The sequence below is a fragment of the Oryzias melastigma genome, linkage group LG19 (assembly GCF_002922805.2).
Source record: "Oryzias melastigma strain HK-1 linkage group LG19, ASM292280v2, whole genome shotgun sequence".
In the NCBI taxonomy this organism is placed as follows: Eukaryota; Metazoa; Chordata; class Actinopteri; order Beloniformes; family Adrianichthyidae; genus Oryzias; species Oryzias melastigma.
Window position 1 is genome coordinate 5,309,349 of NC_050530.1, and position 12,912 is coordinate 5,322,260.

Sequence of the window (12,912 nt, forward strand, 5' to 3'; positions counted from 1 at the left end):
GCTCCGCTGGACACGTCGCTGCATCGAGCTGCAGCCAGAGAACGCGGCAGCAGTAACAGACTGTCGAACTATCCACAGAGTATCCCGCTTTTCTCAGTCTTTAATGTTTTAAAAAAAAAGTTCATTGGAAATGATAAATCTCTATTTCATTTATTACTGTAGTTCAGCAGAGGAGGAAAAGATTTGGTCCTGACAAAAAATGAACATGAAAGTGTTATGGAAATGTTATTTTTGATGTTTTTTATTTTATTTTACTGAACGTTGATTGAAGTTTTGAATTTAAAATGCCCTTCACTTGCACTTGGGCTTTTGTTAGGTATTTATGTTACAGCCTTTTATTGTTAAGAAAGTTTATCTCAATACAATGTTACAAAATAAAGTATTTCTGATGAAAACTATTAATTTTGTCATTCTTGTTTTCATAATTAATGTAGAACTGCTAAATTCCACGAAGCACACATTTTGTTCCTTAAAAAAAGGCCACATATTAATTGCAATTAATTGTAAGTTAACTATGGACAAAATGCGATTAATCGTGATTAAAAATATAATCACCTGACAGCTCTATTATATATATATACACATATATATATATATATATATATATATATATATGGTTTTTTAAGTCATATATATATATGTTTTTTTAAGTCTCCCCTACAATACTCCAGTACTGCACCCCCTTGTGGAGATGCAGTACTGGAGTACTAACACTTTTCATCTCCCAGTGCCTCTCTCAGTGTCAAGTATTGTTTACGGCGCTCTACTTGCATCACTGAGTGTTTCTATCTGGACCTGATCTTCTGGTTCTGACCCCTCTTTGACTCTGACAAACGCTCGAGATCATGTTGAGCTCTATAAATGGGATGGCACTTCAGTGCATATGTGAGTTAAGACAGGTGTAATATAGAGTACATCACTGTGTCATATACATTGTTTGGGGTGATTGAAATAACGCTTCCAAGCACATCCGATTTACAGCTTGTAGAGTAGAGCATGAAGAATGCATCCTTCCTGCTGAAAGAGGTCTGTACACACAAAAACACATTCACGAAGAAGGAAATGTGTCCTGTTCCTAGTGATGGACGACAGAAGCCGTGGCAGAAGGACGGCGTTAAAAACCAGCGGGGGAGGTGGTGAGATGAAAATGTCAGAACAAAAGCAGCAGGATACGTTTGGTAACACGTATTCATCAAACTACTGAATTCCTATGTACTTGTGTTTGTATTACTATCAAGTTATTTCATTGTTTACTCTGTTCATAAACTATTTTATCTGTAGGAAAGAATATTTAGAAAAACAATAAAATGTAATTTCTTCAGTCAGCAGTTCAGACCAGAACATTTGTCTCAGCACATTCTCCTACATCATCATAGCACACCTCTCTGTGAAGCATTAAGTGTTAGAGCGTCTACAGTTCAATCTGTTCTGAAACATCGCTGCTTCACTTGTACGGGACCTTTTTCTTAAAATACCAAAAACTAGTATTTTTGCTCATATGTTCTAGTATTTTGGTTTATAGGCCATTTCCTTCTCATTTGAGGCTGAAAGAACTTCACAATGTTGGTAAAAGCTGTCCACTCACCAACCCACTCTGACCAATGTAGTCCAGGGAACCTTTGACCTTTCAATAAAGAGGTTATTGTTGCACCTCAGCACCACAACCACCTCTTTACTAAAATATGAAACATTGTTTCAAGTCTGGTACTGGAGTGAGCCGCCCTGCTACCGTACTGGACAGATGAAGCTCAGCTGCTAGCAGTTGATTTGTTTATAAAAACATGTTTTTTTCTTATGTTAGAAGTACCAATGTGTCAGTGCAGTAAGCCTGATGTAACCAGCTAGACGTGGAAACAGGAAACTTACTCTAAAAGAACCAAAAGAGGCCTCTCTATACACTTCTCTCTTTCTTATGTGTACATTAATGGGCTGAAACTACAACAGTGAAAATAACTTTGAACTTCAAAAACTGATCTTTGATTCTTACTTTGACCAAACGTCAGGAGTCGTTATAAAGACAGAGACAACACAAATGAACACATACATGTTTAAACTTACACACGTGTGTAAATATAGGCTGTTAAACTAAAGTTAAAGGATTTTAAGTCAATTTGACAGTTATATATATATATATATAAAAAAGAAACCCTCAGTTGTCATGACTCCATTCAGAGTAACTGATTTTCATGACGTTCTCAGAGTCCATCAGACTTTTTTTAAACCATATTTTATTCACACTTTTGCTTATTTGAACAAAACAATACAAAACAAAAACACAACACACAGACTGGTCTGAGTTAAAACAATAAAATAAATGAAAATCCATAAGTGAATACAATTAGTTCAATTATTGTATCATTTTATTTATTTATTTTATTGTGTAACCAGTCAAGATTTGAAATGTTTAAAGTCAGAGTGTGTACTTGGATGACTTGGTCTGTAAGCAGTGATATGGTTTTAGTTAGATTTGATTGTAAAAATGTATTATATAATCAGTTGTTTGTGGAAAGGTTTAATGTGTGAGGGGTATTGAATGACTGTTTACATGTATATTGAAGTTTGTATTGTATTGATTTTTACTTGTTTTGGGACTACAGATGGAAACTAGCTTTGGCTTTAATCTGGTGTGTTCAAAAGTTTACGTCCGCACTGTTTATCTATGTTTGTTTTAAATTAAAATCTTTTTACGTTCTTTTAATTTTATTTTAATGATCACATTTGTACTATTTCTCTTGGTTGTTTCTTTTAAAGTTTTATGTAAAGCACTTTGAATTGTCTCTGTACATGAAATGTGCTACAAATAAACTTGCCTTCCTTGGTGTGAAGCCTCTTTAATGTTTTTGCACATGGTCTCTGTCAAATAAACTCTTAAAAAAAGAGCATTCCCCTAATCACAGTCTCCTAATGCCTAACTCAAGTTAAGACATGGTCGTTGGTGAAGACATTGAAGACGTGTGTCTTCACAGATGTAATATGGATCCATTAACCCTGCTGAACTATGACAGTAAGATAGCTGGGCAAGTCTTCCAATGAAGAGTGTCTGATTAAAGACTCAGGCCTTTAGAAACAGATCAATTTTTTCTGAGTTTTTCTGGTTTTAACATTGTTTATGTTAAAGTTTATTAATCTAAGTGTGTAATCGTGTTCTTCTGAGAGAAATCTTTGAGAACTTCCTCCATAAAGGTTAAACTTGAGAAGAAGAGGTTTTGATTGACAGAACTGTGTATGCCGTCAGTGCTAGAACAGCCTTTCTTCATGATCTCAGTGCTGCTGGCTGCTACATTTTTCCCATTTTGCAAAAAGTTTAATAATTTTGTTTCTATTCGGATCCATGAAAACTACAGTCAAGAAGCAGGCCTTATATGGGTCCAAAACAAAGCAGTGGTCCTGTGACCACAGGCCCAAACGGTGTCAGTGTGATAACATCACTCACCCAGCAAGAACGATAAAGAAATCCAGGCGGTTCCAGGTGTCTCCAAGGTAACACTTCTTGCCAAAAATCCCAAGAGCGACCATCTTTATCACCATCTCAATAGCAAAAAATGCAAATATGAAGTCATCGAAGTCCTGCGTAGACAGAGAGAAGAAACAAAAAAGTTAGATAAAAGTCAATGCTGTATACTTATATAGAGCTTTACCATATATAAAAGATGTAAAGACCAGCACAGTAATCTGATTACATTATCTACATGCACCTCAATCGGAATAACCACTTATCTCAGTCTGAGGCAGATCATTCCGATCACTTTGTTTACAAGAGGCGTTTTTATTCTGATTACTCATGTCCATGTAAATGCAGCTAATAATTACAGGTAAACAAGTCACAGGTGAGAAGGGCTACCTTCAGCTGTCTGTCTAACCCGTTTGTATCCGTTGTGTTTTCAGGACAACGTCATCAGGAGATGTACACTTCAGAGCAGGAAACTTGTTTCTGTTGTTCTGATTTAAGAAGGGTCAACACTGCTTAACAAGAAATGGCTTCATCCGACCACTAACTATGAGTGGAGAAAAATGACCATGAAACCATATTTCCTTTCATGTAAACCTATGAGCACAGCTGCACCACCCTGACTATTGACACTTCTTTCTGCCCCGCTCTCTGTTTTTAGTTGACTCTGGATCTCCTCTTTCTGACTAACCCAGGACAACTGATCCAGGTAATCAGCAGAAGTGCTGGTAGAACAGGACTGCAGAACGTGCAGCACTGCAGGGAAACAGGTCAGAGCTGCTGCTGGTTCTTCCCTACTGTTCTCGGCCCACATTTAAGCCATTTTTCATCAAAACAAACGACGCCACAGCCAGAAATGGATATCCTGTCACTGCGCAGACCCTGCGTGGTTCTGTCAGTGTCTGCAAACACTTCCTACAATAAACCAGGAGCCTGGAACTCACTTCTGCAGAGCTATTAATAATCAGCAGGATCTACAGCAGCAGCAACAGCGCCACCAGCGGCGGCGGCAACAGCAGCAATGTCAGCATGCCTCCAACATGGAAGCAGCCTGTGCCCCCCCCCCACCCCCCTCCAACAATGCAGTTCCCTTATGCAACAGCAGATGACACATTTACAGTTCCGAGTGCAGAAGCTTTCATCACAGCAACAACCTGTTCTACAGCGCTGTGCTCTCAGTGCTTGTAAAAAAAACAACTCAAGTTGGCTCCTCAGTCTCCACCCCCCCACCATAAACATCTGGATGTTGACCCCTTCAAAGCTGACTCTCATTTTTAATCCTCTGAAACATTTTTTTTCTCCAGAGGAAGACCCGGTCCGTCTCCTTTTCCCGTCATCATCTCCTGACAGTTTTGTAGTGTGTAGGAGTGTGTATTTTTACTCTGCATATGTGGGATTTAGTGGTGTAAGCAAGTGTGCACGTTAATGTGTGCGTGTTGATGTGTGTTAGTGTGTGTGTTGATGTGTGTGATAGTGTGCAGTGAAAGTTCATTGTCACTAATCACTACGATGACCATCAAGACCAAACTGAGACCTGCTCACCTGCTTGACTGAGGACCTCCCTCTGTTCCCTGCTCCAGATTTGTTGTTTTTTGGGGTTTATCGTTGTCTAGGACTAAATAATTTCTGTGGTTGTTTTTGGTTCTTCAGTCATTTCAACAGAAATCAAAATGTAGCTTGAATTCAGTTTAAGCAGCTGCTGTCGGTGGTTCTTCATCAGAGCTTTTTTAGTGGACATCAACGTTTTGGATGAAACGATCAGACATGTTCAGTGAAAAGTTCAGCTGAAGGTTTTCCAGGGCTCGTTAAATGTTCCATTTCAGTTTGTGTTTGGGTGTCATGTTGTTGTCCGTTCCGCACCTTTCATGGCGACGCACACAGCAAAGGTTGGATTTATGCGTAGCCGGCTGCTGCCAGCAGAGTGAGAGCATGGCTGGGTCACCAGAGCCTTCAAACGTTTTCACTCCTCACTTTACTGCTATGAATCACCAGTTGAGGTAAGAAACAAAAATCACAATTTCTTTGTTGGAAATGTTATCACCATTGTTTGTCCTGCTGTGTCCTCTGCTGCAGAGGTCTCTCCAAGGGGAGGAGTTCTGGGTCATCTCTACTCGCCGACTGTCGGGTTTGTTTCATTTATTCCTAATTCAGTTTCTCTGTTTTATCTTTGTCTCTTTGCTTTTATTATTTTCGTCTACTTTTGAATCTTTTATGTTTTCTGCCATTTGTTTAATTCTTTGTCTATTTTGTATCGTTGTGTGTTTGAGAGTCTAAGAAGTCATTTGAAAACTTTATACATCAAACCAAGATGTCCTGGATCCATTTTAGGTCAGAGAACTGGATCCAATTGGATCATTCAGAATGAACCAATAAACAGATTCCTGCTCCTAGATACCTCATGGTCAGAAGGGTTAGCAGTCTACTAAGACCCTCCCCTTTAGGCTGTCAGACGGTCTTTGCTTCACACTTCTTTCCGTTTTACAGAATTGGCTGTTAGACTGAAACTTCCTCCACCTCTTGGTGTCGACTTAACTTCCCTCGTGTCTCGGGTCAAATCTGTCCAAACACGTCTTTGTCCCTGCCTACAGAACCCCGCTGCCCGCCCTGTTCGTGGCGAGTGGATCTGTCTTTTCGTTCCATGGTTGCAGTGTCATCATTTGGGGTGTGGTCTCCAGTACTTGGTGGACTGGGAAAGTTATGAGCTTTAGGAACAGTCCCAGTTTATTCTGGATACCACTTTTATTTTGGGGTTTTATTGTGAGAGCCCAGATCAACCTGTATGGTAATCTGGGACCGACAGTTGAGGTGGAGATCCTGATAGTGCTCTAGACCCACCCTGCTAACTGGTCTTTCACATCAGCTGTGGGATTCCCTGGATACTCCCAGCCAGCAAGGCCAAGTGGGCCCCACATGGTTCAAAAGTGGGCAGACAATGTGGGCCCCAATTGGGTTTGTCCTCAGTTTCCGTGGTGGCCCCAGCTGTGTTGGCCCACATTAGCTTCACTGCCTAGGGACTGGAGGCCTGGACAGCGACCCTGCTAGCTCTGCTGACTCCTGGGCGGCAGCACTTGCATGCTTTGCCGGACCCTGGGCAGCGGAACTCGCTACGCTGTCCATCGGGCGACTGGCTAGCATAGCCACCTAAGCCAATGTGGGCAAACACAGCTGGGGCCATCACGGAAACTGTTGACAAACTAATTTGGGGCCCACATTCTCTGCCCACTTTTGAACTATATGGGGCCCACTAGGCCTTGCTGGCTGGGCTCTACCGCTGACTTGTCTCTGGTGATGTTCTGAGGCACAGCTCTTATCTTCAGTTAGATAATATTTAGTGTGTTTGTCCTGGGTTAGTTTAGCTCTGTGCCTGGACCTGATTTATTGGGCTTGGAATTACTTTTTGGGCTTGGAGCTGTTTTTTGAGCTTCGACTTGGTTTATTGGGATCAGACCTTGTTTATTAGGCTTGGATGTGTTTTTTGAGCTTGGACCTGGTTTATTGGGCTTGGACCTTTTTTTTGGCTAGGTCCTGATCTATTGGACTTGGACCTGGTTTATTGGGCTTGGACCTGATTTATTGGACTTGGACCTGATTTATTGGACTTGGACCTGGTTTATTGGGCTAGGGCCTGCTTTATGAGCATGGACCTGGTTTATTGGGCTTGGACCTGATTTATTGGACTTGAACCTGATTTATTGGACTTGAACCTGGTTTACCTTGAACCTGGCTGATGTCACAGATCAGAGGTAGTCTGGAGTGGTTGTCGCAGATCAGAGGTAGTCTGGAGTGGCTGGTCACAGATCAGAGGTAGTCTAGAGTGGTTGGTCACAGATCAGAGGTAGTCTAGAGTGGTTAGTCACAGATCAGAGGTAGTCTGGAGTGGTTGGTCACAGATCAGAGGTAGTCTAGAGTGGTTGGTCACAGATCAGAGGTAGTCTAGAGTGGTTGGTCGCAGATCAAAGGTAGTCTGGAGTAGTTGTTGCAGATCAGAGGTAGTCTGGAGTGGTTGTTGCAAATCAGAGGTAGTCTGGAGTGGTTGGTCACAGATCAAAGGTAGTCTGGAGTAGTTGTTGCAGATCAGAGGTAGTCTGGAGTGGTTGGTCACAGATCAGAGGTAGTCTGGAGTGGTTGGGCGTAACAGATACTAAGTGCACCCAGAGTGAGCAAATAGTCATGTGTTCATAAAAGCTCTACTCAACAGTAAACTGTATTAACATTTTTCTAGCTGCTCTTTTTAAATCACATTCAATGCTGTGAAAAAGAAAATGGCAATATAAATATATCTGTGGCAACCGCTGCCATTCATTAAAAGACCTTACCTGCAGAACCTTGCAGCGCTCAGTGTCACAGTTGAGGTCTTCGCAGGGATGAAACATGCCCAGAGTCACACAGTTCAGCAGGATGACCAGCATGGAGGCTCGCTCAAACCATGTATGGGACAGAGGTTAAGGACCACAGTGAAGAGGCACAGAAAGACACAACTGATTTCCCTTTCCATACTTGATCTGATGTTTGTTTGTTTTAGTTTCGGATGCACGGTGGCGCAGTTGTTAGCGCTCTTGCCTCACAGCAAGAAGGCCCCGGTTCGGATCCCGGCTGGGACCTTTCTGTGTGGAGTTTGCATATTCTCCCCGTGCATGCGTGGGTTTTCACCGGGGACTCCGGCTTCCTCCCACCATCCAAAAACATGCTTCCTAGGTGAATTGTTGACTCTAAATTGCCCCTAGGTGTGAATGTGAGAGTGTATGTGTGATTGTGGCCCTGTGACAGACTGGCGACCTGTCCAGGGTGAACCCCGCCTTCGCCCATCAGCAGCCGGGTTAGACTCCGGCATCTCCGCGACCCCGAAAGGGAAGAAGCGGCCAAGAAGATGGATGGATGGATGTTTTAGTTTCATTTTAGATTCATTCACATCAATGAAAGAATCCAGGAAGCAGGAAAGGCCAGCTGGAAGCATCATGGTTTCCATTCCCTTTAAAGCTACGTTCTCACTGACCTCGGCAACATGCGTTCAAGCAGACTCTTCCAGTAAAAAGTCTACATTAAAGATCGTATAAACGTGTTTCAAGCTTCTACATTAAAAACTCAGACATTCACTCGCTACACAAATATTAAAGTCCGTTTTTAGGCTCTACATACAAAATGCTAGTTCAATGAATGTGTATTGGAAGTCAAACCAGCAATTTTGACCAATCAGGGACTCTGATTTGACAGTGACGGATGGAAGGTGTCCTTCTCAAAAGATGGAAGGGCCAGCCATTAGAAAATTGATCATAACCTCAGTTTCTGTCCAGGCCTGAACCGTCCTCCGCTTTGCGTCGGACGGTTGCTTCCGCAAAGTGCGTTCATTTCTCATAATGCACACTTCGGAGGGTATTATCCATGGTCATTAACAAAAGAAATAAATATTCAATCAATATTTAGTACTTTATTATTGTTATTTCTTTGGTTTAGCTAATTTTTTCATAAAAAGTGGACTATTTGATCCGTGATGCGGCTTGTTGTCATGGTGACACGGAACACCGCAGAGAGCCTGAAGCCGTTACAGACCTCAGCTGCAGCGGTAAAGTGTCGCTGTTTTGAAAGAAAAACCGGACAAACTAGGATTTATTTCTTCTTTTTCTGAAGTTAAGCCTTCAGTGGACAGCTAGAACATAAACGGCACACAATCAGCTTCTGTTTCTGTTTCATTTCACAGCAGGTTCGCTCTTCTGAGCTGCTCTAAAAGCGGAAACTCCCTCTTGTGGTGAGACAGAATACTACACGTATCATGCAGAGTGATGTGTCTTATTTGTAGAACAATAACTAGTTTTAAAAACAAATTACCGAAGTTAGGCCGAACATTATGGGGTTAAGGGTTGACTAATTTGTCAATATGTACTAATTTAGCTTACAAAAGACAAGCAATATAAATGCTGATCATTACAATAAGTTAAATAAAGCATCAGTTCAGAGAGAAAGTTCATCCATTACTGCTTGTTTTGTTCAGATGATGAAGGAAAAATGTGTTTTAAAGAAGCCTGCGCAGTGATATCGAACGTTTGGTCTGTGTGACCAGAACTTCTTTTTTAGGTGTGGTTTATTACTGTGGATTGTCATTTTTTAATCCACACCCAGCAGCCAATCAGAATCGAGTATTCACCTGGACCATGGTATGATATTATTTAATCGTTTTGCCAATATTCTTCTTTAAAATTCTAAGATCTCTACTGAGCATGGATAGTGGCCGATATGGGGCTCCTTTCCATCTTTATGTATTATTATTATTGTGGCATCAGACCAAGATGGGGCCATCATTTTAGTTTCCAGAGCACATTGATAAGCGTCCAGCAGCAGTGGAGTAAGCTCATTACTAAAAGTTCTATTTTTGATCATCCGATCCGCATGGTCCTCCATTATCATGTTTTGTATATTTCCTGTTTGCTTCAAACTACAAGGGATGGAGAACAGTGGGAAAATGGACGACTTTAATCACCATGCTGAAGAGCACGAGGTGCTTGACGTAAAGACGTATAAAACTGCAATGCTGTTGCAGCAAAGCAGTTGCAACCTTTAGCAACTTACCATCTAAAGAATTTAGGTTTAAAATAAAACTATAGATCCGATCCACAGAAGAAGAATGGAGACAAATATCAATAATGACTCCATGTATCTTGGTCTGCTGATCTTCCTCTCCAGCTGCTGAGCTATAATTACCACACACGCCCTCAGAATGAGGCAGCGCAGCAGCAGAAGTTCAGAGCTGCTCTCTGTTTGCAACTGATGGAAACACAGGAGCCTCTGAATATTTATTATTGCTACTGTTTACCGCCACTCTCTCAGGATCTTCTGGGTTCTGATCTACATTTATTACTCTGTCAATCTGGTCCCTCTCTGAGGAGAAGTTTTTGTTCCATCTTAATTCTAAAGGGATCTTCTGAGTCTGTTTTACATCTTAACTTTGATCTTTGTGGGATCTGGTTCTGATCCTTCTGTTCCAGAATGATCAGTACGGATTCAAATGAACGTAACTGAAGAATTACAGATTACCACAGAGAGATGCACATCATACCAGGCAAGTTCCACTCGGATCATCTTTGGTTCTGTTTCCAAAAAGTTCCAGTGGTCTTTTTATCACAATGATGCAGTTTGTATCCAAAATCCAAAAAGTATCCAAAAAGTTATTTTCCAGAACAAAGATCAGAAATTCATCTCTGAGTTGTGGGCGGAACTATTGGCGCAGAGTAAACTTGATCTATCCAGCCGTACGGTTCTGATCCAGATTCCCGCTCAGACCAGGAAAACTAAAACATTAATGGATCTATTTGTCCTGAGGTGCATGATCAGAAAGGGGCGGAGCAGGGAGCTTGTTGCTCCGCCCCTTGTGAGAGTTGCTGTGATTTGTGTTTTCTTTTTTTTTTAAACTTGTCCTGTCCAACAGCTGAGCCAACAGATGTGGGCTGAGAGCTTCTAGTGTTGGTCAGATTTACTGTCACAACAGGGATTTATTGAGTATAAACCCCTGTTGTGTTCAATGCTAAACTTTATTTATATTGATTATGTTTTGTTTTTGTTTTGTTAGGGGGGGGGGGTGTTAATTTCGTGGACGAAAAATTTTCGTCATCGTCCTCGCCAACAACATTTGTCGCCCAACAAAAACGAAACAAAAACTCCCACCCAAACACAAAAACTTGACAGACATTTTCGTCAACAAATAAAGACGAAACGAAAATGTTGTTCGAAGACAACATCCAATCACAGTGACTCCTGGTGGAGGTGGGCAGGAGCAAATGCAAAACGATCCAATCAGAACACAGAGCCCTGCAACAGCCTGCTAAGACGCTAATTCAATGAATTGTGTCTGTGATAGAGGTGAAAAATGTCTACTCCAGGTAGAAAAAGAAGAGTACGTGTAAGGACAAATGTTACATTTAACGCCACCCTCAACAAGACGTTGTGTGGAGCGATCATCACAGGCAAAAACACAACAAACCTGAAGCGACGTTTGCAGACAAGCCAGCCTGAAATCCACACAAAGGTAAACATACAAACACGATTATTTCCAGCGTATTGGGCTGAATCCTAATTCTCCCCCTAATGTCAGTAATGCGGTTTTGTTTTAGCATGACGTTTGTAAAGTTATAAACCGATGTTTTAGCGTATTTCCGAGCGCTAGCCGCCCCGCTGCTTCTTCAGATCCACAATCAGTCAACGTTTTAATCTCCAACTCCATCACGTCTTACATGACAACAGCGCCCTCTATTGGCCGGCGGTGGTATTACAGTTCATCACAGACCTGCTGTTCAAGCACATATAACATGCTTACATGTGTCCTGGTCAGCTTACTCCCTAGTGAATGTTTTTTAATGCATTTTTACACTTGACTACCTCCTCAATACAAGTTTTTATTTTTATGTTCAGACATTTATAATGAGGCTGATGTTATTTACACTCAGTACAGAATATGATGGAAATTTCATGCTTGTCCACATGTAATACGTGCAGCCAGTATCCCGTTGCTGCATTTCCGTCACGCATTTTAAATTTGTCCAAGGCTGGATTTTTTTTGTATTTAAACTTAAACGTTTAAGTTAAAGTCCCATTAACTGTCACGCTCCTAAATGTCTAAATGTGTTCTCCACATTTGACCCATCCCCTGGTGGAGCCATGAGCTGCAGAGACTGCAGCACTCAGGAAACATTTGCTTGTTTAACCCTAACCATAACCATAATCCTAACCTTAACCCTTTACTCTGGGTCTGTGCGATTAAGAAAAAAGTTCATCACTGGCCGCACATTTTTGAAAATTACGTACAAATAGACACTTTCTTATTGGAAATGGGATGGAATTATCATTATTTTTTTCTTTTAATGTGTTTTAAGTTGTTGAAACTGAATTCGCAGATATGACAAGTTTGGAAAGCAAAGTGATAAAATGTTTTTTTTTACAAATTAGTACAATCTTTGCGTGTTATTCATATGATCATACTTTCATTAAATTTAATTAAAATGCTTTATCTTTATTTAGATTTTAGTCGACTAAAATTTGACTAAAATTAATAGAATCAACATGACTAAATTGCGACTAAAACTAAGCCCTATTTTAGTCAAAAGACTATGACTAAAACTAAATTAAAATTCTCTGTCAAAATTAACACTGGGGAGGGGGGGTGTGGGGTGGGGGGTTAGAGAAAAAAGAAGATGGCAACAGAGGGAAACATCATAAACCATCCAGTTCTAAATAGTAAACTAGAATGGGCGGGGCCTGTCTACAAACACACCTGTTGGTTGAGATAGTCTCCACATTTAAACTAGTCAGAATGTACACAATATAGCAGCAGCTCACACACTTGATCATACAAACCGACACAAATAAAGATTTTCAATCTGTCACACAAACTATTAGTGCTAAGATGCAGCCCACCACCACCCAGCAGCGCCGAGCATCCCCCCGCCCCACCCCAGGCACGGGTCTGGGCCCCCCAAGGG

General features: G+C 41.2%; 1 protein-coding gene across 8 annotated transcripts in view; it reads right to left on the bottom strand.

Moving 5' to 3' along the window:
• cacna1g (calcium channel, voltage-dependent, T type, alpha 1G subunit) overlaps nt 1–12,912 on the bottom strand; it is a 192,285-nt gene that overhangs the window by 122,148 nt on the left and 57,225 nt on the right. For all 8 annotated transcript variants that reach the window (XM_036217045.1, XM_036217043.1, XM_036217044.1 and 5 more), the window contains exons 3-4: nt 7,765–7,876; nt 3,434–3,567 (exon numbers count right to left, since the gene is read on the bottom strand). In XM_036217045.1, the coding sequence (XP_036072938.1) occupies nt 3,434–3,567; nt 7,765–7,876 (246 nt within the window). The remainder of the gene's footprint in view (nt 1–3,433; nt 3,568–7,764; nt 7,877–12,912) is intronic.